We start from the raw sequence: 25961 nt of genomic DNA on the forward strand, positions 1-25961 counted from the left end.
CCTGGCGTTCCTGGACACACTCTGGGAGGCATGGAAGACTGTGTTTTCAGGACAGAATTCCAAGGCTTGTTCTGCCAAGGACCAACCTTTCTTTCTTCCTAAAGATTTATCTGGTGTGCTTTTTGTGTAGTGGTCTCCCTGCTCCCTGCCATTTTAAAAGTATAATTTATATAGAGAAAAATTCAATGTTTTGACAATACAGAATTGTACAACCAGCCCTAAGCCAAGATACAATATGGTTTCATCATCCTCCCAAATTCCACCGCCCCCCTCCCCGTCCCTCTATCCTTCTGCTCCACCCTCAGGCAACCAGTGATCCGCTTTCTCAATAACATTGTGTTTGTGTGTGTGTGTGTGAGCAGTGTTTAATCCCGATTTCAAAGTAGTGAGTAAAACAATATGCAAGGGTGAGTGCATGCTCAGTCTCTTCAAACTCTTTATGACCCCACCAGGCTCCTCTGTCCATGGGATTCTCCAGGCAAGAATACTGGAGTGGGTTGCCATGTCCTCCTCCAGGGGATCTTCCTGACCAGGGATCAAACCCGCATTTCCTGAGTCTCTTGCATTACAGGTGGATTCTTTACCCACTGAGCCACCTGGGAAGCCCCAAACAATATGACATTGGTGTAAAAATAAAACTATACCTCAGTGGAAAGAATGAAGAACTAGAAATAGACTTCATTTTGAAGAAAAACCTTGGTATTATGGTAATGGGCTTCCAAAATGAGAAGGGAAGGCAGGATTATTTTATAAGCAGTTCTGGGATAACTAGACAGAACTGTGGGGAAAAATAAGTCATACTTTGCACCATCCCCTGCAAAATAAAATAGAATTACATTTTAAAAATAAAATCCTAGGAAACTAGCAAAAGGTGAAGCAGACTGTTAATGAGTTAGTGGAGAACAGCTAAGTTTTTCTGCTTTGAAGCAGCCACACTCCAATAAAACGAAATGAAATAAAATCACACAGTCCCAATGAGGAAAGGCTGACAAAATTAGCTAGGTAAGAAAACATGTTGTGCCCTGAAAAGTGACAAAACCATCTTGACAGGTGAAGGAGCATGACATGGGAGCTGGGCATTTTGAGTTTTGCTCACACCCAAGTGTGGCTGAGAAGCAGGTTCCTCCAAAGTGGGGAAGCCTGGGGCATGTGTTTGCGAAAGCCTGTGAGGTCCTGCTGGAGTGAACTCAGCTTCAGATCAGTGGCCCCAGGCAAGGTTCACTCAACCCTCCGACCCCCACAACTCCCACCTGGGCCAGGACCACCCAGACTCCCGGTGCAGACAAGCTTCTCTGGGATGCTCTGACAACTCTGTAGGTTCCTGGAGGGGCTGTTGACCGCCCTCTTCCCTGCAAGTTTCATCAGGTTTGAAGCCGAGGTTTCCTCATTCATAAACAGAGGATACTGGCTACTTTAGACTATTTCTGAGCACCTCCAGTGTTCCAAGCACAGGATGTTGGGGATACAACAGCGAATGATACCAAGTGCTGGCCCCAATGGAGCTTTTATTCTGAAAGGAAGGGTGGGGAGAGTTAGGGGCAGGAAACCAGAATAAACAAATAAACGCTCAAGACAATTTAAAAGTCAAAGATTATAAAGAAAACAGGACTGGATTGTGCAAGTGCTATACAGAAAACAAACCAAGATTGTGCAAGGTGTTCTGTTGGGATGGGGAAGAGGTACTGGCCCTAAAAGGAAGCAGGAAGTCAGGGAAAAAGAGACCTTTTCGGGATGTTTCTATTCCAAGTCCCCGAAGCCGTTGGAGGGGGTGGGGCGGGAGGGGCTTCTCTACCCCTTCCCTGCAAAGCAAGTGTGCCTGGGAGGGCTGTGAATTCAGTCCTTAGGGTCACCGCCTACTCTCTCCTCCTTCAGCTTACCCTTCCGCCTCAGGGCGGTTGTGCAACCCCTGTCTCTTCTCCGTTCTGCAAAGAGAGCGACCAATGGAGGGCAGCAGAGCAGGGCTGAGTACCTCACAGCCGAATATAATTGCCCAGTGTCAGGCGCCATCGCGGGAAAGCCTAACTGTTGGACGTTACGTGCACTGTATTGTGTGCTATTGTCTTTACTTTGAATGAGAGTGGAGGGCGAGGGGCTGGGGCGGCACAGTCGTTTCTGGTCTAGAAGCTTCTTACTGCTGAGCCGCCCCGCGTACCCTTGCTGGCCAGCGAGTGAGTTGCTCCGACTCCTTCCCGCACACGTGGAAAGTCGGGGCCCAGCCAGCGGCGTTGGCGGCTGGGGCCCCTTCCCCTCGGGCTGCCCAGGGGATCCCCGTCACAGCCGCAGCAAACATCTAAGGTGCAATTTCTAGCCGCCGCCCGGATCCTGTGGCCGACTTCACTCTTAGTGCGCGGAAGGGGGAGGCTCGGCCACCCCTCCGCGAAGCCGTGAGTGGGCGAGTCCGGAGCGGCTGAGCAACTGCCGTGGCTTCCGGTTCCGTTGACAGCTGCACCGAAAACCAGAGACCCGGCTGCAGGACCAGGTGAGAGCCCGCTGGCCTCCCGCCTGGGAGGTGCGGCTCAAGGGCGTGGCGCGGTGGGCAGTTGCTCCGGCAGGCTCCCAGTCCCCGGCTCTCCTTCCAAGCTTTGGGACTAAGCTCCCTTCTCCAGTCCTCCCTCGGGTTTGTTTTCTCCGCAGATCTCGGCCCGGGCAGGGAGTTGGACCCTTGCATTCTCAGAGAAATTTGAGAAGCCGCCCCTACTGGGGAGGTCGCTCGAACCGACACGTCCCATCCAATCGCGACCCGGCCGAGTTGGAGGTAACCTGTCATAGGGAGATGATCTGGGAGAAGTGTTCTAGGCAGTGGGAAAAACCCGGAGGTGGAAATAAGCTGATGTTCGAGAAACAGAAAACTAGTGTGATTGGAATATGGCCATTGAGAGGGACAGTGGTAGGAGATGAGGTTGGAGAGGTGGTTTGGAGTCACAGAGAACCTTGTAGACCATAAAAACAAGGGTGGTTTTTAAGTATGTGTAAATCTTTTTTTTTTTTTTTTTTAAATTCTGTATCTTTTTGTTGTGCTGGGCTTTTGTTGCTGCTCATGGGCTTCCTCTAGTTGGAGCAAGCAGGGGCTACTTTTCATTGTGGTTCACGAGTTTCTCATTGCAAAGGCTTCTGTTGTAGAGCCTGAGCTCTAGGCATGCAGGCTTCATTAGTTGGGGCACAGAGGCTCAGTTGTGGCACATGGGCTTCAGTTGCTCCACAGCATGTGGAATCTTCCCAGACCAGGGAACCCTGCATTGGCAGGCTGATTCTTATCCACTGTACCCCCAGGAAAGCACACTCTATTGGGTTTTAAGCAGAGGAGTGATGTATAAGGTGAAGAATGGATAGAGGTGGGGGGTGTAAAAGGTTAAGTGTTGGGCCAGCAGAGGCTGTTCAGTTCTGTGTCAAGCAAAGGGGACTTTCTGTGATTTGCACAAACTTCTCTCCTTACCTGTTCACCCCAGAAGGTGCCCCTCTTGTGTTAGGATACTGAAGACTGAGGACAAGACCCCTGTGCACACGCCTGGGTGGGGATTTCATTATTTCACTCATGTCTCTTCCTGCCCAACCAGGACAAGTTTGAGTTCCGGTCCCCTGATTAGGAAGTGCATGTACCCACTGTGGGCCAGGCCATAGGCCTGGGGAGAGAAGATGAGATCGGACTCCATCCCTGAGCAGCTCACAGTCTAGTGTGGGGAGACAGACATGTGAATGGGCAGTTACTGTGCTGAAGTGCTGAGAACTCAGATGTCTGTGGTATGGGGCACCCTTGATAGAGGTTTGGTTTGTGAAGCAGGGGAGGAGGCAGGGAGATTTCATTGAGGGCTTCATGGGGGAGCTGATGATTAAATGTCATCTTGTGTTCTTGCAGAGAACACTCTAGACATAGGAAGAGTGGCACTCTAGACGTAGGAACAGCTCATGCAGAGGAAGTGAGTGAATGTACAATTGCAAAGGCCTTCTGTGTCAAACCATGGCAGTGATGAGTAAAGGGTGACAGGATCTGACGTGTTGTTTTGGGGTGATCACCCTGGTAGATAATTTCTGTCCATGTGAGACCTTGGGGAGGAGGGCTTAGGACAATGGAAGTGAAATTCCCTGGATTAATCCTGAAGACAGACTCCCACTCATCCATCCTTGTTCTGGTGAAGATGACCAACTGTGACTAAGACAAAGTGGCTTACCCTGGACACACTGAATTGGCCTCTTGGGCTTTTCAGATGGAATACCTGCAGGCAGTTCTATTTTCCCATCTCGTTCATTAAAAAATTTTTCTTGAGGTAATCACACTTGTCAGTTCATGGTACGTTAACTGGTCCACACAAGCCATTTTTCTCCTTGGCATTTATTTACATATTTCCCTTTTATCCCTATTCCTCCCGCCATTCCCTTCACCTCCGCCCCGACTGCAGAAAGCCACTCTCTTATGTGTTTGGTATATACCCTTTTATTTGCGTGTGTCCTTGGTTGTATACCTATATTTTAAAAGTGCATAAATGGTATTCTGCCTGGACTTAATTTTGTTTCTTTTTTTCCTTCAGTACCATGTTTTGGGATCTTACTGATGTTGCTGTGGTTTCTCAGTGCTACCCCACGTTCCACAGATGCATCTCCCAGATTTTACTTCCTTGACTTACAACTTCCTCTAGGCTCCTGAGTTGTCTCAAGCTCCCTGCCACAACATCCAGCACTGGGATAAAAATTCCATCTCCTTCCTCAGCTTTTTAATTCAGTTTCAAGTTGCTGACTTGGGCTTCCCTTTAATAATCCTGGAGAAGGAAATGGCAACCCACTCCAGTATTCTGGCCTGGAGAATCCCATGGAGGGAGGAGCCTGGTAGGCTACAATCCACGGGTTGCAAAGAGTTGGACACAACTGAGCTACTTAACTAACTTTAATAATCCTGGTATTAGTTGATGTCTGACAGGGTCATGCTCTTTGACATTGGTGAGGTCCTAACCTTTCTTGAGCTGTGTTTATTTTTGGTAAATTGTGATTCTGGTTCCCAGACACTTTTGGCAAATACTCTTTTGTACTGCCATCTTTCCTAGTTGATCATCTCATAGGCTGTGAGGTTACTTTCCTGTTTCTTGTCATCATGAATCGTTGCTGTATACTCATTCCAACCACAAATATTGGCTGTGTTCCTTTCCTGGTGAGATGGTGGCCTGTTAAGCTGGTCCAGAGGACTGTGATGCAGAGTGCTTCAGAGAGGGGCTCTGGAGCCAGACTGCCCAGCTTTAGTTCGAGACCCTCTACTTTGCAGCAATGTGACCTTGAGCAGTTTACTTAATCTGAATTTCATTTTGTGTTCTGTAAAGTGGGTCTCATAATTGTGCCTGCCTCATAGTGCAGTTGTAAGAATTAAGTAAATTAGTTAATTATGCCAAGTCATTAGAGTAGTTCCTATCACATAATAAGCCCCTATGAAATATTAACTATTAATAGTAATAATTATAGTATATTATTTCCAACAGGTATCCCTGTTATATTTCGCTTGTAATGGTTCATATCCAGTTATAGGGTATTTCTTCAGGGAGCATGAAAAGGGGGGCATGTTTTCTAGACACGGTGATGAACAAATTCTAGTGTGATAGTGTCAGCCATATGGAGGGAGGACATGAATACCTCTCAAGGCCCTGCGTACCACTTCTCCATCACTCATCACCCGTTTGATAAGGAAACACTGGCTTCAGGTTCAGCTGAGGTGATGGGGCCAGAACTAACAGTGCTGGTGGGAATGGAAGAGGGTCTGGTAAAACTGGGAGAATCCCAATGGTCACTTTGGACACAGAACTCTCTTTGTGGTGTTACTCCGTACCCTTCTTTGAGAGAGAGAACAACTGGCTAGATCTGATCATTTGAGAGGTGCATTTGATAGAACCCTCTCACTTTTTTGAGGGGAGAGCTTCCCTGGTGGCCCAGACAGTAAAGAATCTGCCTGCAATGTGAGAGACCTGGGTTCAATCCCTGGGTTGGGAAGATCCCCTGGAAAAGGGAACGGCTACCCACTCCAGTATTCTGGCCTGGAGAATTCCGTGGACAGAGGGGCCTGGCAGGCTGCAGTCCATGGGGTTGCAAAGAGTTGAACACAACTGAATGACTTTCACTTTAAATCCTGTAGATGGAGGGATGAGGAGTGAAATCAACTCTGTCACTAACATTTTAAGGATTGTCTGTGTGTTCAGTGTCACAGGCTGCTCTGAAAGGGAAGGGAGCAGTGGCCCAGTGTTGAAGGGATTTAGCAGTGGGACCTCAGTGGGAGGAAAGGTCGAACAAGAAAAGTCAACTCTCTTTCAGTGGTATAATGAGAAGGAAAGTTGTGTTACAATAAGAGATTTTCTAGTCTAGTGGGGGAGGCAGGCCCTCAAACAGATCATTACCCAGTGATCAAAACTGAAATAGAAGGATGCCAAGTGGGAGTGGAGAGAGCCAGGTGGGAGCAGGCTAGGGATAGTTGCAGAAGATGACCTCTGATGGCCCATTTTCTCCAGTAGTTGAGGAGGTGAAGGGTTATAGAGAGCATACCAAGGTGTGGAGCTGTGATGGAGTATAGATAGTATTGCCTACTGAGGGCTCTGCAAGGCCTGCTCTCCATTTTAATTAAAAAAAGAGATGAAGGGAATCCCCTGGTGGTACAGTGGTTAAGACTTCATGATTCCAGTACAGGGGTCATGGGTTTGATCCCTGGTCAGGGAACTAAGATCCCTGCATGCTGGGATCAGCCAAAAAAAAGGAAGAGAGATGGATGAAGATTCTGATGAAGAGTTGAAAACAATGAACACAGGAGTAATTTTCTTAACATGATTCAGAAGACCCCTGTCCTGTCTCCCTTCACCCTCCAGTGGGCACCCTGGCTGGGGGTTATGGAAGCTGTGTACGTGTATGTTAGGCTGGGAATTTCTAAGCATTGAAATATGATACGGAAATGGTAAGGTGGGATCTGGAAGCCCTCTTCACTGCCCCTCTGACCCAGGTGGGGGCCTGACACAGTGGCTGCTATGGAGCAGTGTGCAAGTGTGGAGAGAGAGGTGGACAAGGTCCTGCAGAAGTTCCTGACCTATGGGCAGCACTGTGAACAGAGCCTGGAGGAGCTGCTGCACTATGTGGGCCAGCTGCGGGCTGAGCTGGCCAGCACAGGTGGGTGTTCCCTCATGAGAGTCCCACATCTGCCTCCCTAGGGGCCTAGGAGACCCCAAGGCTGCTTGATGACAGAGTTCTGGAAGGATGGTGGTTAGGGCATTGATAACATGGGTCCTTAGGACTCTTCAACAGGGGACAATGCAAGTCTCTGAACTATTTCAGAAAACTCAACAGAAATTGTTAATTTACCTGAGATCATTTACGTTTTCAATTTACTTTTCTATTTTGAATGTTTAAGACATTTTAAGATGTTTTCACATTTACAGAAAAGTTCTAAGAACAGTGTAAAGAGTTCATATATATCCCTTTACCTAGATTCACCAACTGCTAATATGTTGCCATATTTGTTTTATCAGTTTTCTCACATATTCTTATTACTTTTAAAACCACTACAAAGTAAGCTGCAGATATTATACAGCTAAGTATGACCTAAGGTCAAGGGCATTCTCTTACGTAAGTTCACTGTAATTATTAAAATCAAGAAGTTAAACAAGCCACTGACTAGTTTCTGGGAGGCAGGAGTAGAAGGTCTGCCAGTTGATGGTAATGGCAGGTGAGGAAATTAATGAGGACTATCCAGTAGAAATTCATGAATATTTATCAACCTTTGAGAATTCCATTGGTGGTGTGGATGAGATGCTGAAGAACAAGATGTCTGTTTCTAGAAATGAGATGTTGTAGAAGTTGGACCCACTTGAACAGGTAAAAGTGGATTTAGTTTCTGGCTTACACGTTAAATTCAGTGTTTGGGGTTTATTTGGCAACTCATGGAGTCAGTTGTAAGGAACATCCAGTAAAGCAGGAATTGGAGAGAATCAGAGTGTACATGAACAGAGTCAAAGAAATAACAGGCAAGAAAAAGGCTAGCAAGTTGGACAGCGGTGCAGCTTCAAGATTTGTAAAAAAATACCCTCTGGGATCCAAAACCTAATAATGCATCCAAAGTTCCCAATAGAGGAAAAAGTAAAAATTAACCTTTCGGTTTTGATGTACACATATTAAAAAGTACATAATTTTTATTGTTTTCCACAAAATAGATGATGATTATGTGGTATTGTAAGGTTTAAATGTATCCTTTATTGAATTCATATATAAAACTTTGCATTTTAAATTTGTAATGCTGAATACTTTTTTCCTCAGTAAGATTGTTACCTTTATTGGTTTTCTTATAGAACACTATGAGGTTTTTAACATTGTGGTATATATATATTTTTGAACTTTTATTTTGTATTGGGGTATAGCCGATTAACAGTGCTGCGACAGTTTCCTGTGCGCACTGAAGGGCGCAGCCATTCATGTGCACGTATCCGTTCTCCCCAGGGCTCCCCTCCCGTCCAGGCTGCCACGTGGTACTGAGCAGAGTTCCATGTGCTGTACCGTAGGTCCTTGTTGGTTATGCTTTTTAAATATAGCAATGTATACATGTGTACCCCAAACAACATTGTGGTATATTTTGTATTTATAGTTCACTGTCTCTTGATCAGACTTATTAGGTCACTCTTTCAAGTGTCATTTTATAAGCGATTATGAAATTTAAATTAAATGTTCTTTGTAAACATTTGTCTGTTTTTGATGAATAATGATTTTATGAAGTATGCTTAAGTTATAAATACATCTGTTTTCACTATATAGTTTTCACTATCTAGTATTAAGAAAGAATGAAATGAAATGTCCATTTTTTTCTGTGCAGTGATTTCATTGTGCTTTCATGATTTGCGGAAGTAATGCTTTTTGTGATATTTGAAGTATGAAAAGCAGGCATGGGAGAGAATCAGAGTGTACATGAACTTGAAGGTTATTCTTCAAGTCATGGCAGTTTGCACTTGTTTAGTCACTCAGTCGTGTTCGACTCTTTGCGACAACATGGACTGTGGCGCACCAGCCTCCTCTGTCCATGGAATTTTCCAGGCAAGGTTACTGGAGTGGGTTGCCATTTCCTTCTCCAACTTGGCCGCTGTGTCCCATTTAAAATAAAATATATTCTTATTAAATTTAAATGGGAAATGAGGTTGTACATTGATGGCTGAATTTGACATAATGGCTATACCCTATCAGTAAAGCTGTAAGTGTGTGGGATGTGTTCTTTAGTTTTCTCTTTTGAGTAAATTTTCCCTTGAAATCAGGAAGGTAGGTTTTTTTTTTTTTTTTTTTTTTTTTTAGGAAGGTAGGTTTTAGAAATCCTTAGAAATGGAGGGATTCATGAGTTTTTGGTCCTTATACATAGTGCCCATAATTCTTTTGGCCTCACTTTTTCAGATTTCTTCTTGTTTCTGAGGCTACAGCAAGTATGTACAATTATTTTGGAACAACTTTGTATGTTATATAATGCCACCACTTAAGCAGAGGAAAACTCCAAAGGAGAGTGCCTTGTGTTTATATTCTGATTTATTGTTCTGCAATATTTGTTACAGAGGATTCTAAATATTAAAACTGTTTTAATATCTAACTAAGCCCATGAATTTTAATTATATACCATTAATGCTTTCAGTCTTTTTTTTTTTTAACTTATTTATTTGGCTGCACTGGGTCTTAGTTTCAGCTTGTAGGACCTTTTTAGTTGTGGCATGTGTAATCTGGTTCCCAGACCAGGGATCAAACCCACACCCCCTGCATTAGGAGCTCAGTCTTAGCCACTGGACCACTAGGGAAGTCCCAATGCTTTCAGTCTTTGAGTTCACATCATTATGTATAGGAATGCCAAGTACAGTGAAGTACTTTAATTTTTGAAAAAGAAGTGTTACATTTTCCCATGTGATTAATTCTCCATAAGTAACCTGGAATAAATCGATTTCTTGGTTTATGGTAGCAGATATGGGAAATGGTCTTCAATGTAATGAATTTTGTAAAGTGTATCGAACTCTTTCTGTGGCACATGAAAAGGAAGACACAGAAAGACAGATGCAGATAGATGCATCTGATAGACGCAGAAGTCTTCTGATGCAGATGTCAGACAGTTTTTGAAGTAGAACATTCATAGTTATTGCACTCCTTTTTTCACCTTCATCCCCTCTAAATTGTAGTTTTTAAAAAAGTAACTTCTTTATGAGAGAAGTAAATGTTAAGATAAAAAATTAAGTGAATATAGCTAATGAATATAGCTCATATTTCAATTTGCCATTACCCAGTAATTTTCATAAAGCATTTTATTTCCCGGTCCAGGCTCTGATCTAAGATCAAGCACTACACGTAGTTTCTTGTGTCTAATCTTTAGTTTTTTAGTCTGGGATATTTCTACCACGTGCTTTTGTCTTTCAGGACATTGACATTTTGGGAACATTAAGGTCAGTGATTTTGAAGAATGTCTCTTGATTTGAATTTGTTTGCTCTTTCCTCATCTTTTTTTTTTTTTTTTTTTTTGCATTTTGGGCAGGATTACTTCAGAACTGATGTGTTTCTCAGTGCATCACATCAGGAGGTACAAGGTATCAGCTTGTTCCATTATGGGTGATGTTAACTTTGATCACTTGGTTAAGATGGTGTCTGCCAGGTTCCTACACCCTAATAATGTTAATATTTCTGTCTGTAGAGTTAATAAGTAATTTGTGGGGAGATACTTTGAGACTATATACATTTGCTGTGCTTCTTCAGACTCTGCCTCATTGGTTTTCTCATCCTTTGACAATTCTTGCCTGAACAAATCATTACAGAGTTAGCTTCAACATAAGTGGTTTTTCCTGCTCTATCATTTCCTATACACTTGTTAGTAGGCATTTAATATAAGAAAGAAGCTTGCCCATCTTCCTTAAGTTCATGCTCATAAATTCTTATTTTATTCAATGGGTTACAATCCATTACTGTTACTATCAAGTTGTCTAAGATTTGACAAGAGGTAACCCCTATTTCCTATGTCCTTTTTTTTTGGATTGAGCTATAACTCACATTAAAATTTACCCTTTTAAAGTATACAATCTAGTGGATTTTAGTATATTTCCAGAATCATACATTCATTACCACTAATTAGAGAACATTTTCATCTCTCTCAAAAGAATCCCCCACCCATTAATAATCACTCTGTCAGGTTGGTTTATCTCTCTTCCTCAGTTCTTGTCTGTCACAATAAAAACTTGGAACAATGAACTAAAAGGTTTAAAACAACAAACAAGTTAAGAGCTCAGTTCAGCTCAAGCAGATCTTTTATAAGACACTCACAAGACATGGGAGCAGGCCAACCCCAAAGGAGTTGTCCTCCCCTTGCCTCTTGGCTTCCTGTCGCCTCCTATTGGTTATGCCCTGTGCAGAATAGGGCTTACACCCACCAATAATCAACGAAAGGGAATGCAAATGGGCATATGCTCAAGGCCGATTGACAATTGGAAGTTCTATAACAGCAGGCCCTGGTGTTTATGACTTCCCATAATTCAGTCTGTTATAATCATATATACATATATATATATATACACACACATTATAATATATATATATATATATATACATGTTATAATATATATATATAGGGCTTCCCTGATAGTTCAGTTGGTAAAGAATCCGCCTGTGATGCAGGAGACCCCGGTTCGATTCCTGGGTCAGGAAAATCCACTGGAGAAGGGATAGGCTACCCACTCCAGTATTCTTGGGCTTCCCTTGTGGCTCAGCTGGTAAAGAATCTGCCTGCAATGAGGGAGACCTGGGTTCAATCCCTGGGTTGGGAAGATCCTTCAGCGTACGCTCAAGGCCGGTTGACGATTGCAAGTTATATAAAAGCAGGCTCTGTTGTTTATGTCTTCCCATAACTCACTCTGATAATAATCATATATACATACATACATATATATATATGTTATAATCATATATATGTATATATATATATATATATATAGACAGACTATTTATGAACCCTAAATGGGCTCCTAGCTACCTAAGGTTACTTGGAGAAGCCCCTGTGGTTAGTTTATATCCACTGTGTGCCTGGGATGCATGCGCAGGAGTTGGAAACGTCTCTGTGGTTATTTTTGTGGCACATCTGTGAGCTCTCCTGGGTGTATCTGGGATGGAGTTTAGAGATCAGCTTGCATCCCTTTTAGCCAGGCCTCCCCTGGTTGCCCATGTTTAACTTCCTACCTTATAATTCCATTTCTGCTTCTCCAGCCCCTGGCAACCACTAACCTGCTTTCTGTGGACTGTTCTGGATACTTCATATAAATGGAATCATGTAATATATGACCTTTTATATTCTTTCACTTAGTGTGTTTTCAAGGTTCATCCCTATTGTGCCATGAATCATTGCTTCATTCTTTTTTATGTGCTGGGTCATATGGTAACTCTGTGTTCAACTTTTTGAAGAGCTGGCACACTGTTTGCCAAAGTAACTGCAACTTTTTGTATTCCCACCAACGATGTATGAGAGTTCCAGTTTTCCCACATCCTCACCCACACTTGTTTTTACCTGTTTTGTTTTTGGTTATAGCCATCCTAGTAGGAGTAGGCCCAGCCGCCACCTCCTGTTTGTATTTGTCAGGACTCATTCAGGTAAATGTGACAGAAACCTAGCTCAGACTAGCTTAATTAAACAAACACAAAGTGGGGGGTTGGGCTGCTGGGTTTATAGTCTCAAGTAACTGAAAGGTCCAGCCCAGTTGGATCTGGGTGCTCACATGATGCCTTCAGTCTACACTGACTTCATTTTCAGAGCAGTGCTCTCTGGAGGTGGCCCTGGTGCTCCAGCAGTTGCAGGAGTGCACATTTTGTTTGTTTAGCAAGCTGGCAGAATGCATTTCTCTTCCAGAGCTTCTGGTCTCGGAGCTGAGACACTCCCTGGTCCTCATGGGTCATGTTATCTTCCCTGGGTCATATTTTCCTCCCTGAACCCAGAGGCTACCATCTAAAGAAGGGGCAGAGATGCTGGCTGGAAGAAGGCGCCTGGCTGCTCTTCTCTATTCCAAGCCCCACACGCTTTTGTAGTTCATGTGGTTCACCCCGCCATGGGGGTGGAAAGCACTGTATTGTGAGACAGAAACGTCCTTGTGCTTCCCTGATGGACCCTGCCTGCCTGGTGTCCTCTGGGTTAGAGGCATTAATGTGCGGATAATACTTTATGATTCAAAGCCTTCCCACGCGGTGTCTCCCTTGAGATATTAAGGAACCTTCCGGTGTGGTGGTGAGGAGCCAGGGCTTCAGATCTGTCACTGCTGTGAGCTCTGGCAAGTTACTGCCTCAGCTTCCTCAGCTGGAGTATAGGCTACTAACAGTGCCATTGCACATAATGGTAGTGAGGATTAAATGAGCTAAAACCAAGTACTTACCACAGTAAGTGCCAGAACAGCTTCATTTCACAGCAGCCTCCAAGGCCAGTGCTATCACCTGTTTTATAGATGAGGAAATGAAGACTCCAGGCAATGAACTGGCTTGTTCCACTTGGCTAATTGCAAGTCATACAGTTAAAGAGTGGCGGGACCCAGAATAGGAGCTGAGTCTTTCACTCTGGAGTTTAGGGCTGCTTCCCAGGCCTCCCTGCTGGCATTTAGAATAGGGAGGCCGAGACAAGGTCTGCTCCTCTGTGTCCGAGTCCTGACTCATTACCATTGTTTCTCTGCAGCCGTCCAGGGAACCCCTCTCTCAGCTACCCTCTCCCTGGTTATGTCACAGTGCTGCCGGAAGATAAAAGACACCGTGCAGAAACTGGCTTCGGACCACAAGGACATTCACAGCAGTGTTTCCCGAGTGGGCAAAGCCATTGACAGGGTGAGCGTGTGGGCAGCTCCAGACCGGGGGCGGGAATACCTGTGGCATGTGTGTGTGTAGCAGGGCTCCTTGGGAGGCCAGTGTGAGAAGCGCAGGCCTGAGTCACAGGGCACTGTCTCTCGTCCTCATCAGAACTTTGACTCTGAGATTTGCGGTGTGGTCTCCGACGCGGTGTGGGACTCGCGGGAGAAGCAGCAGCAAACCCTGCAGATGGCCATTTTGGAGCACTTGTATCAGCAGGGCATGCTCAGTGTCGCTGAGGAGCTGTGTCAGGTAACGGGCTCACCGGGGAGGTGCTGGGACCTGCCTGTTCTGCTTTCTGCTTGGTAGCGTTCTTTACATTAGGACCCCATTGTTTTTTTTATATCCAGACAGGTCAGTTTATTTACATGACTCAGACATGTGTGTCAGGGGAACACCTGTTCTCAGAGACCCGTCTCCAGTGGACAGTTGGCCTGGCAGGGCATCCTCGCCTCTGGACTGCACATGGGGAGTCCAAGGTTTCCGTCAAGACTGTGCCTTTACCTTGTTTCCACTGATGCAGTCTTTCCTTAAATGAGTTCATCTCTATTTTGAAAATTGCATTTAGTTTATTAAAACGAAAAACAACAAAAATAGTTCATCCATTGCTCCCACCCCCTACCCTCCTCTTCTTTTAAGCACCAATCTGTTCTTTGTATTTATGAGCTTGGTGTTCTCAAAAACTTTTTAGATTCCACACGTAAGTGAGATTATACAGTAGCTGTCTTTGTCTGGCACATTTCATTTAGCATAATGCTCCCATCCATGTTATCACAAATGACAGGATTTCCCCACTTTTTTTAATGGCTGAATGCGTGCGTGCTCAGTTGCCCAGTCGTGTCTGACTCTTTGCAGCCCCGTGGACTGTAGCCCACCAGGCTTCCCTGTGCGTGGGATTTTCCAGGCAAGAATACTGGAGTGGGTTGCCATTTCTTACTCGAGGGGATTTTCTGACCCAGGGATTGAACCCAAGTGTCTTATGTCTCCTGCATTGGCAGGCGGGTTCTTTACCACCAGTGCCATCTGAGAAGCAATATTTCATTATATATATATACATATATATATTTAGATAGTAAAGAATCTGCCTGCAATGCAAGAGACCTGGGTTTGATGCCTGGGAAGGGAATGGCTACCCACTCCAGTATTCTCTTCTGGAGAATTCCATGGACAGAGGAGCCATGGACACAAGGACAGTGGGATACAGTTGATTGGGTTGCAGAGTCGGACATGACTGACCGACTGTGTGTGTGTATATATATATAATATATATATATACACCCCACATTTTATCTATTCATCCATAAATGGACACTTAGGTTGCTTCCTTATCTTGGCAATATATTTATATATTGTAAATAATGCTGCAGTGAATAAGGGGGGAGCGGTACAGATATCTTTTCAAGTTAGTGCTTTCATTTTCTTTGGGAAAATACCCAGAAGTGGGATTGCCAGATCATATGGTAGCCATATTCTCATTTTCTGAGGAACTTCTGTACTGTTATCTGTAGTGGCTGCACCAGTTTACATGCCCACCAGAGGTGCATGAGGGTCCCCTTTCTCCACACGCTTGCCAGCACTTATTTCTTGTCTTTTCGATAACAACCATTCTGACAGGAGTGAGGTGATGACTCACTGTGGTGTTGATTTGCATTGCCCTGATGATTAATGAGGTAGGGCATCTTTTCATGTGCCTGTTGGCCATTTTGATGTCTTCTTTGAAAAAATGTCTCTTCAGATATTCTCTCCATTTTTTATAAGAATTTTTTTTTTTTTGCTATTGAGTTTTTATATATTTTGGATATTAGTTCCTTAGGTAACACGATCTGCAGATATTTTTTCCTATCCTGTTGCCTTTTCATTTTGTTGATGGTTTCCTCTACTGTTTGATGTAGTCCTGCTTGTTTGTTTTGCTTTTGTTACTCTTAAAATACATTTATTTTAGAAATCAGTGCCCCTGCCATAAATGGAAGGTAGCTACAAAATATATACAATAGAAAGTGAAATTATTAATTTCTAGCTGGATTTGGGTGTCCGCCAGAGTTCTCAGTGCCTGATAATCCTTTTCTTAAAAGGGAAGACTAGTAAAATGACCAAGTTGTACTTGTCAGGTGTTAAACGACACCCTGGCAGTGAACGTAAAGGATGCTTTCCCTTAATGTAATTAGGGGGATTGAAAGAGAGTAATTTTCTCTCCATGCTACTCAGTGTGGGTCTCCAGTACCACAGCAGATGGGGTGGGGTTTGCAGTCTGTCCTCTGGGAGGCCAGCATGTGGCACTCAGCCTCCCAAAACTTGAACTGGGAAAAAGAGGAGTCCAAGGGACTGGCAAGAGACCATGGCCCCTCTCTGGCTTGTCTTTGGTGGATGAGGTTTTACTAGGTGTGGAGCAGAGAAGTTTGGAAACACAGTCCTCCAGTGGTAGATGGCTCTCTCTCCCTCTAGGAATCAACACTGAATGTGGACTTGGATTTCAAGCAGCCTTTCCTGGAGTTGAATCGTATCCTGGAAGCTCTGCATGAACAAGACCTGGGGCCAGCACTGGAGTACGTTGGCCTTTGGGTGGTCCCACAGGGGACAGGGCTTGTCTGCTCTTCACGTCACCCAGCATACTTGACACACCTCCAGCCCTGTCTCACGGGCCTCACATAAAATTTTGGAGGCCCTGCCAAGCGCCCTTCTCTTGCCTTTCTAGCTCCCACTCAGCTGGCCTCTTTCTTCCCAGGTGGGCTGTCTCCCACAGGCAGCGCCTGCTGGAGCTCAATAGCTCCCTGGAGTTCAAGCTGCACCGACTGCAGTTCATCCGTCTCCTGGCAGGTGGCCCTGAGAAGCAGCTGGAGGCCCTCAGCTACGCCCGGCACTTCCAGCCCTTTGCTCACGTGCACCAGCGGGGTACGTGCCTGGGTGCTGGGGTGGCCCCTACAACATGCATTCCCTTATGCTGCACTGCCTCACATGCTATATGGCATGCCCCCTCCCCCCAAAAAAAGATTTGCTAGTACTGGAGCAGAGGGACAAGAGCCTGAGACCCGCTCCTTGACGCGGCTGGAACGATGGGGAAGAAACTGAAACCCCTCCCTACGTCATGCTTACCACAGATGCAGCCCTGAAACCTTACTTCCTCACTGGATTTTAGGGGAAACTGGCTTTGCCAGAGGGCATTTTAATCCTCGATTGGCCAGGTCATGGGCCTGGGAGCCATGGGGCACAGCCTGCTCCCCATACTGCCTCTCAGCCCTGCCATCCGAGGGCTGGAGGCAGAGCCTGGAGAAAGGCTGCCTCCTTGCACCCTGATTCCCCTTTGCCTTGTAGAGATCCAGGTGATGATGGGCAGTCTGGTGTACCTGCAGCTGGGTTTGGAGAAGTCACCCTACTGCCATCTCCTGGACAACAGCCATTGGGCCGAGATCTGTGAGACCTTTACCCGTGACGCTTGTTCCCTGTTGGGCCTTTCTGTGGAGTCACCCCTCAGTGTCAGGTATCGTCAGCCTTGTGGGCAGTACAAGGGGGCGGGCTGAGGGAAACCCAACTTGTCAAGGCCCTGCCCTGTCCAGAGATGGTGTTCAGTGCCTTCACAGACCTAAACTGGCTGCTCAGTCACCCTTCTAGGTAGGAATTACCTTTCATTCTAGTACCCCTCCCAGGTGGCGCTCGTGGTAAAAACCTGCCTGCTATGCAGGAAACATAAGGGTAGGCAGTCCCCGGGTAGGCAAGATCCCTTGGAGGAGGAAATGGTAACCTGCTCCAGTATTCTTGCCTGGAGATTCTCATGGACAAAGGAGCCTGGTGGGCTACAGTCCATGGGGTCACAAAGAGTCGGACGTGGCTGAAGTGACTCAACACACACTACAGTTGGAGAACAGATTTAGAGTTGTGGCCTGGGGTCACCACAAGGTCAGTGGCAGAGTCAGGGTTCCCATTTTGTAAGGTCTCTTGAATGAAGTCCATGCCTCCTGCACCTCACCTCTGGGTAATCACAGGACCCTCTGACAGCCTGGCCTTCTGGCCACCTCATGTCTTAAACACCACCTCCCTCAGGGAGACTGAGCAGCTGAGTCACAGGTGCTGAGAGCTTTCACTTGGAAGGCTCCTTTACAGTCATATTCTCCTCATGGCTTCAAACCAACTGAAGAGTTACAGGTACTGCTACCCTCATTTTACAGGAAGAAACAGAGGCTCCTAAGGCCTCATAGGGAATGAAGGTCACCTGGACCTGACCCCACATGTACACGTGTGGTGTATGTACATACAGTGATGTACTTTATTTAGGCTGGCTGTGGAACCAGGCATGGGGCGCATTTGCCTGCCTGGTCGCGATAGGCTCCATCCTCGTTTCTTCCCATGGACTCTGGTTGCAGAACAGTCTTCCCCAGCACGAACACAGGCACCTTAGGATGGTTCTGTTTGCACACCTGCTCTGTGTATTGCAGGGGTTTGGCACCCCAGGCTCCAGTCAGTTGGTTCACCATCCCCACCCCAATCCTAGTGAAAACCGAATCTACTTTTTCCCATTTCTAAGTGCCCTGGTTGATGACCAGCTATAGAGGTGCACTGTGATGACAGAATGGGGTACACAGGCAGGATGAGGCCCTTCCAAACATTAGTGTCCCTGTCACACCAAGGACGTATCAGTGGATAAACAGGTATCTGTCCCCTGGATGTTCCTTTTGTCCAAATTTTGGGGTGCACTAGAATGACTTTCTAGAGTTAAGACATAGACCCACATATGTGGCTTTACGCGTAACCTGAGAGATTTTTAAGGACTGGTTTGATCAAGTGCCACTTTGAAACCCTGTGCTGAGTCATGTACTGACAGTGTGCTGGGCCTTTTGTCTGTCTGCTGGGCTCTTGGTCAGGCTGGTCTCTCCAGCCCCTGCTCTCTGTTCTGCAGCTTCGCCTCTGGCTGTGTGGCGCTGCCTGTGCTGATGAATATCAAAGCTGTGATGGAGCAGAGGCAGTGCTCTGGGGTCTGGAGTCACAAGGACGAGCTGCCGGTGAGGCCCAGCAGGGGGAGGTATGGGGGAGCACTGGGGAGGACAGCGCCACAGGAAAGGGGGCTCACCCCACTGTTGGCCTCCCCAGATTGAGATTGAACTCGGCATGAAGTGCTGGTACCACTCAGTGTTCGCGTGCCCCATCCTCCGCCAGCAGACGTCGGATTCCAACCCTCCCATCAAGCTCATCTGTGGCCATGTCATCTCCCGAGATGCACTCAACAAGCTCATTAATGGAGGAAAGTAAGTTCCTGGGGTTCTGTTCCACCTTAGGTTGATTCTTCTGCTGGCTGGCCACCTGAGACATTCTTGGTTCTTCTCCCTTTATAGGCTGAAGTGTCCCTACTGTCCCATGGAGCAGAACCCAGCAGATGGGAAACGCATCATATTCTGATTCCTGCTGGGGAGGAACTATGTTGCAAGAGGTCTTTCACCCACAAGCCTTGGTCTGTCTTGGTGGGGGTGGTTGGCTTCCGTGAACTGTGGTTCATTTCAGAGCACCTGGCTGAGAAGTGCCACCACCAGCAGGGCCGGCCCTCTGGCAGAGGCCAAGGAGGGAGATGAGACATCCTACAGCAGGCAGCTGGCTTCCTGACGAACGGCAGGGAAACTCTGGCGTCTTGTACTCCTGCTCTGCCTCCTGCTCTTTATATCTGCTGTTGACTGGTGGCAACTGACAGAATAGCAAAGGACTTGGTGGGCACAGCAGATGTCTTCCATCCCTGCCCTCAGCCAGATCTCTTCCTGCTACACCAAGGCTTGTGTCCCCTCCTCCCACTGTACAGCCTCACAGCTCTATGTGTCAGTTCCCCACTGTAGTCCGGGATAGAACTGAATGCCATTGTTTTATAACTTTGAGCAAATATATTCACAGGCCTTCTCCTTACTTTGCCTGCCTTTAGCTTCACTGGCAAAGAATTACCGAGATGTAATTACCTGTGCCCACCGTGCACAGGTGCTGGGCCTGCCGGTTGGGAGCATGGCAGCCACAGAGTGTAGTTGGAAAGAACCCAACCTGCATGTGATTGGGAGAAAACGCTAGGAGATGGCAAACCCTGGGCAAGACGCTTTTACATATACATAATTGTATTACCTCCTCGTTAGAAACGGGTGTGAAGGGATATAGAAAGATGAAATGACTTGCCCAGAAGGGCTCACAGCTTATCAAGAAGAGAGCCTGGAGTTTAAACCAGTTCCAACCCTCAAGCTCAAGGTCCTTCCAGTTTATTGCAGGGTGCCTGAAGCTTGGCTGCTGTGTGTACTGAGTCTGCGCTGGGCCTCTGAGAGCAGGAAGGCACTGTAAGTCTAAAATGTTTGAAGAGATGAGGTTACTGGGGCCATAATGGCAAAGTAGGAGAGATGGCCTGGGATTCTGCATTAGCTTCAAATACCTACTTAAAATTTACTGTGTGGGCAGGTAAATTGTGTCCATCAGCTTCCCAGTGGCATTTAAGGCTCTTGGGGGAAAAAGCAAAGAGGAATGGGGGTGTCCCCAACATAGGAACTACAGGCTCTATGAAGTGGGTTCTGGGCTCAGCTGGCTTGCCCTGCAGCTCCCAGCTGCTCTAGAAGTAGAGTGGAAAGCTTAGGGTGGGAGCAGGGTCCGTTCTCAGCTTGAGTCCAGCACTGACCCTGGTGGGCAAGCATTCACACCAAGCATTATACGGAGGTTACTTCTGCTCTTTCCTCCCCACCAACAACTTGGCCCCACCAGTAGTTGCTGCTTAAAAAAACACACCCGCAGACTCACCACATTTTAGTTTTAGGATTTACTTCCCCCACATCACATTCTTGGAACTGTCTTCACTGAAGCTCAACAGGAAACAAGCTCTGTCAGAGAAGATGCTGGCTCTGCCGTTGTGAAGTAGCTGTTGGAGCTGCTTGGGAAGAATACTGCCTCGGGACCACAGAGATGTCTGAACGTGGGGAGCAGGAGGGCAGCCAACTGGCCTGCCACCAAGCCACTGTTTTTAGAGCAGGTGCCCAGTTGTGCCTAAGTCCTTCACATGGGCGGGGGCAGGGCTTGCACCTCCTCCAGGCACTCGTCATAGGCCTCCTGGTATTCCTCATGGGGCTTGACCATTATCACGCAGGTGGGGCGCTTAGAGCCAGCGGCTGCACCCAGGTCCTGCAGAGAAGGAAAAAAGCTGTTTGGAACAAAGGCCACACAACCTGTGCACCAAGGAGTCACAAACTGATGATCCACCAGCCTAATCCAGCCCACAGACATGTGCTAGTCAGTCAGTGTTAACATTTTGAATTGGTTGCCACCATCTAAACTCAGCAGACTTTCAAGCTGTGGTCCAGCAACACTGGGCCTACAGTTCCATATGGCAGTTGTGAAAGGGCTCCAGCTCAGTAGGGGCTGTCCCCTTAAGCAGGGCCTATGCTTTCCAGGGCCCTGCTATTCTCCACCCCTTGGAGCCCAGACCTGGCCTCTGTTATATAAGGGTAAGGACAGCTGCAGGTCCCTAGAACATCCCTTCTGAACACTGCACCCACCTAACAGGACTGACACATTCAAGTTCACCTTCTGTTTCATTCCCATAGTCCCATTTTACAAGGAAGTAGAAGTACAGAGAGATGACTTATAGGCATTCCCTCATCTGGGAAGCAGCAGAGCCAAGAATCCATCCAGGCCTGTCTTTAGCTCCAAAGCTCATGCTGTTTGCCACTATGGCCTGCTGCCACCAACCTGATCCCAGACCCTCTTCTGTGCTGACCAAGATCAGGGGCTCAGGGGCTCCTTACCGTCTTAGAGGGGATATAGACATATGGCAAATTCCGGTCTTCACACATAACTGGGAGATGGCAGTATACCTCAATGGGTAACGTGTCTCCTGCCAAAACCATAATCCTGAAATAAGAGAAACCACTGTCATTCCCAGCTTGCTGGTTCCCTTTTCATCCATAAGGGAGGCCTCTGAGCTGGGCCTTGGGGGCTACAGAGATGGGTAAACTGGCCCCTGCCCTCAAGGAGCCCCATCATGTATGTCTCCCAAACTTAAGAAATGCATTCAGATTTGTTTGGTGAGTGCATTCCTCTGGGGAGGTGATCTCTGTTGCCTGGCAACAAGTAAATGCCACCAAGTGTGACAAAAGGTACTGTACCAGGACAGATGAAGTATGAGAGATGCCAAGGAGTAACCGCTCAGCTCTCCTTGGACAATCAAGAAAGGAATCAGGAAGCAGCATTTGAGAGGAAAGCTGAATGATGAACATCTGTCAGGCAGCCCACGGAGGGGCTTTGTTGCTGCCAGTCACTTAAGTCATGTCCTACTCTTTGTGACCCCATGGACTGTAGCCTGCCGGGCTCCTCTGTCCATGGCATTTTTCCAGGCAAGAATACTGGAGTGGGTTGCCATATCCTTCTCCAGGGGAATCTTCCCAGATCAAGGATCGAACCTGCATCTCCTGCCTTGGCAGGCAGATTCTTTACCACTGAACTACGAGGGAAGCCCATAGAGGGGCGGGGGGCAGGGAAAGCATTTAAGGTTGAGAGAATCAGAAAGATACCAGATACACAGGGGATGGGTGTTGTCGGGAGCCAGGGATGGCTTTGGAATTCAGAATGGGGAGATGAGGCTGACAAGGCTAGAAAAACTAGTCACATATAAGGGTCTTGAGTGTTTCAAGGCTCATTCCTAAGAGTGATAGGGAACCAAGAAAAGCTTGCCAGAGAATCTATAGCTGTTCTAGCTGGCAAGGTGATGGGGTTCTGCGACAAGGGCCTCAGGAGCCCTGATGACAGAAGGAAGAGTCTGTTCTAGGGGAGCAGAAAACACAAGGAAAACTCCTGGGTTCAAAGCATTACTTTGAACTAACTAGCAGGCTCCTAGTTTTCCTTTGGCTCATAGACTGTCCTCCTATATAGGCTCCGCTTCCTTTGAGTAGCCTTTATTGTTTTGGGCCGTGCTGTGCAGCTTGTGGGATGTTAGTTCCCCAACCAAGGGTGGAACCCTGGCCCGCTTGCAGTGGAAGCATGGAGTCCTAACTGCTGGACTGCCAAGAAATTCCTGAGAAGCCTTTCAATGCTGGTATTCCTACAGCCTGGTCTTTCTGCTCTGTCAGTACGTTCTCTCAGCTGACCCCATCTGTAACCAAGGCTTCAAGTGCCAACTCTATATTGACAACTCCCAAATCTGTTCTCTCCAACCCAAACCTCTCCCAAACTGAACACCCATATAGCCACCTGCCTATCTGACAGTTCTGCTAGGGAGAGGGTTTCCATATTTAAAAGGCACCTTGAAAACTTGTCTAAAACCAGACTCGTGATCTTATACAAATCTGGCTCCCTCACTGTTCACTGTCTTAGTGAACGGGCCCTCTGTCCATCTGCCTGGAGCCCACACCTCCTCACTCTGTATGCAAAAGTCCTCTCATCCATCCACTTTAATTCTCTCCATCTCTGTCATCAATAACCCAATCAAAATTGCTCTCATCTCTTCTGCACCAGAGTAGCCACCTATCTCAATTTCTCCATCTATTCTTCCACCTCTCATCTTTTCCAAAGTTGCCAGAAAAACCTTCTAAAGGTGTAAACATAATTATGTCACCCCTCACTTTAACACTCATTGGCTTCCAAAACTCCTGAGTACAAAAACTAAACTTACAATGGCTTATAGAGTCCCATGAGAAAGTAGCACTTCTATCCACTACTACCCTCTCCTGCCCTGGAATCTACTTTCTTCTGGCAGAATGCCCCCCAAACCCGGAAGCCACAAACTAATCCTATATCTTCAGACCTCAGCTACCCACCTAGGTCAGACTCCATAGAGCACCAAATCCTCCCAGCATTATTTAGCTCTTGAGCACCTACAATGTACCAGGCACTTCTGAAAATAAAGCAGTGAGAGGCTTTATTCTGTTCTCAAAGAGCTTGCTTTCTGGCCTGAGTGAGAGGGACAAGGAATAAAAATGCAAATAATTTTCAGATCCTGAAAAATGCCAAAAAAGAAAGCTGTAGGATAATGAAGTCATTCTCACTGCAACCTGTACTTTTCCTTCATGCTTACCCATGACAACTTGTAATTTTGTGTGTATTTGATTACTGCCATTGTCTCCCCATAGCACAGTGCCTGAAAAACAGTAGACACTTGGTAAATAGTCGCTAAGTGAATGAAGCTGGGATCAATCCTAAGTAAGTTGGCTTATACAATTTGGTTCCCCTGGAATTCACCTTCCCCAAGATGTCCCTTTGAGCTCTTGTAAGTGGTATCGACATCTGTACGGAAGGGAATGTATCTTCTGCATACGACCCAAGTCAGAGCACTTTTACCAACTACCTGTTAAGTAGCAGGACACCATCCCCGAAATCCGGCGGAGGGTAGGGGGGATTCTTACCCTTTCTCGCCTTTGTTGATAAATTTCTGAACCTCCTTCACCCCGCGCCGAATCTGCTTCTGCTTCACGGCTGCAACGACAGAACAATCAGTCGGGGGGGCCTCGGCCTGCCACCCGCGTCCCGCCCCGGCTCGGCGTGCACCGCACCTTTCTTGATGCATTTGTAGAGCTTCCGCGTGAGACGGCGAGAAGCCAGAGGCTGCGCGATGGGGTTCAGATTCACCAGCAGTTCATGGTAAGTGCGCTCTCCGCAGCACGCGTCCGCCTGAGCCTCCGGCCCGTCCGGATCTGCCTTTATTTTGGTCATGGCAGCGACTGTGGCAACCTACCACTCAAGGAACAAGTCCACGCGGCCGGCACTTCAGAAATCACTTCCGGGTCGTGCTACTCTGCGGGAAGAGGCAGTAAGACATAGCCAATTAGGAAACAGGGAGCTCCGAGGGGTGGAGTCTTGGCAGTAGGGGCGGGGCCACCCCCTCAATGCAGGCGGGGCGGAAGCGGTTTAGGACACGAGTTGGCATGCAATCTGTGAATTTGGGCAAACTCCGGGAGATAGTGAAAGGCAGAGGAGCCTAGCGTGCTACAGTCCATTGAGTCGCAAAGAATAGCACACAACTTCGCGACTAAACAACGGAGGGCCTATGAGGCGAGGGGCGAAGGCCGGAGGGAGGCGGGCCCTGGAGGAGGCGAAGAGGGACTAGGATCCGGGCTTGGGTTTGTGTGAGAGTTCAGCGTCACAGGTGTTGGCGGTGCGAGGAGGAAGCTACCGGTATGGGCGTGACCGCATCTAAGTGGACGGGAGCCTTGCTCAAAGGGCGGGGTCTGCGACCAGGGTTGTGGAATGGGAAGTCTTAGGTGTGATTCCAAACCTCCTTAGAATCTGATCCCTCACTTGGGCAGTTCCGATCCCCATCTGGTGCCAGGTCCTGAGTTGGTCCTGGGTGCTGTACCCTAGGTGCCAAGGTTAAGGTAAAGCCTGGCACTGCTTGCGATTTCTTCGTTCTAGCATGGTTCTCACACACTGCTTTCTCTCTACTGGCGAGGGATGGAGCCATTCACTCACTAAGCGCCTCGGTCTAGACCGCTTTTCTTCGGAGAACTCGGTACCACCCTTTCCGCAGGTATCTGCTCAGCTAGCTGTTAATCACGGGAGAGATTCTCCTGACCAACGTACCTAAAATTAAAGTTCTCTGCCTACCTCCCGCCGGCATCCTCTAACCCTCTTGTTTTCTTCGTACTTCCCGCCGCCGCCTGGCGTCACACCCACAAAGGGCATGACGGAGACCGCTGGTGGGAGCTGAGAGGGAAGACAATGTGAACACGGGCTGAGACTTGAGGGTGGGGAAGTGCGCTGAGTAGGCGGCGCGTTTGCAGTTAACGCTAGAGGATTAATTGGGCTACCCTGGTGGCTCAGATGGTAAAGAATCTGCAGGCAATGAGAGAGACCCGGGTTAGATCCCTGGGTTGGGAAGATCCCGTGAAGGAAATAGCGACCCACTCCACTCCAATATTCTTGCCTGGAGAATCCCATGGACAAAGGAGCCTGGAGGGCTATAGTCCATGGAGATCGCAAAGAGGGACACGACTGAGCGACTAACACACACATACAGTGCTGGGGAGGTGAGCAGGCCTAGACTGGGGTGGATCTCGTACCTCTGACATTTCTTGTACTCTGTCTTGGAACGTTGGATGAATATTTGTTGTTATTTAGTCGCTTAGTCGTGTCTGACTCTTTTGTGACCCCATGGATGTAGCCCACCAGGCTTCTCTGTCCATGGGATTTCCCAGGCAAGAATACTGGAG

The 25961-nt window shown here is 47.1% G+C and overlaps 2 protein-coding genes and 1 pseudogene across 12 annotated transcripts; 2 read left to right on the forward strand and 1 right to left on the reverse strand.

The window, feature by feature from the left end:
• Nucleotides 1–1976: 1976 nt before the first annotated feature.
• Nucleotides 1977–19701, forward strand: RMND5B (required for meiotic nuclear division 5 homolog B). Of its 11 annotated transcripts, XM_070793348.1 has the most exons (12): nt 1977–2479; nt 2635–2755; nt 6959–7122; nt 12530–12591; nt 13708–13803; nt 13936–14076; nt 16267–16367; nt 16547–16713; nt 17134–17299; nt 18713–18815; nt 18904–19058; nt 19146–19701. In XM_070793348.1, exons 3-12 carry the CDS (start codon nt 6984–6986, stop codon nt 19207–19209), a joined length of 1194 nt encoding a protein of 397 aa, XP_070649449.1. In that variant the 5' UTR covers nt 1977–2479; nt 2635–2755; nt 6959–6983; the 3' UTR covers nt 19210–19701. The 11 variants fall into 11 exon arrangements, with proteins under 11 accessions (XP_070649449.1, XP_019820304.1, XP_070649455.1 ...); XM_019964745.2 differs by lacking the exon at nt 12530–12591 and having other exon boundaries at nt 1985–2479; nt 13658–13803; XM_070793354.1 differs by lacking the exons at nt 1977–2479; nt 2635–2755 and adding an exon at nt 10496–10547 and having other exon boundaries at nt 13658–13803.
• On the forward strand, nt 7129–8439 carry LOC109561921 (nuclear nucleic acid-binding protein C1D pseudogene; annotated as a pseudogene).
• An 868-nt stretch (nt 19702–20569) lies between the features above and the next one.
• Nucleotides 20570–24533, reverse strand: NHP2 (NHP2 ribonucleoprotein). The gene is made up of 4 exons (XM_019964753.2): nt 24306–24533; nt 24159–24228; nt 21567–21672; nt 20570–20943 (listed from the first exon to the last, which is right to left on the reverse strand). The coding sequence occupies exons 1-4, from the start codon at nt 24463–24465 to the stop codon at nt 20818–20820; spliced, it is 462 nt and encodes a 153-aa protein (XP_019820312.1). The 5' UTR covers nt 24466–24533; the 3' UTR covers nt 20570–20817.
• Between the last annotated feature and the right edge of the window lie 1428 nt (nt 24534–25961).

This window comes from Bos indicus, chromosome 7 (assembly GCF_029378745.1).
Source record: "Bos indicus isolate NIAB-ARS_2022 breed Sahiwal x Tharparkar chromosome 7, NIAB-ARS_B.indTharparkar_mat_pri_1.0, whole genome shotgun sequence".
In the NCBI taxonomy this organism is placed as follows: Eukaryota; Metazoa; Chordata; class Mammalia; order Artiodactyla; family Bovidae; genus Bos; species Bos indicus.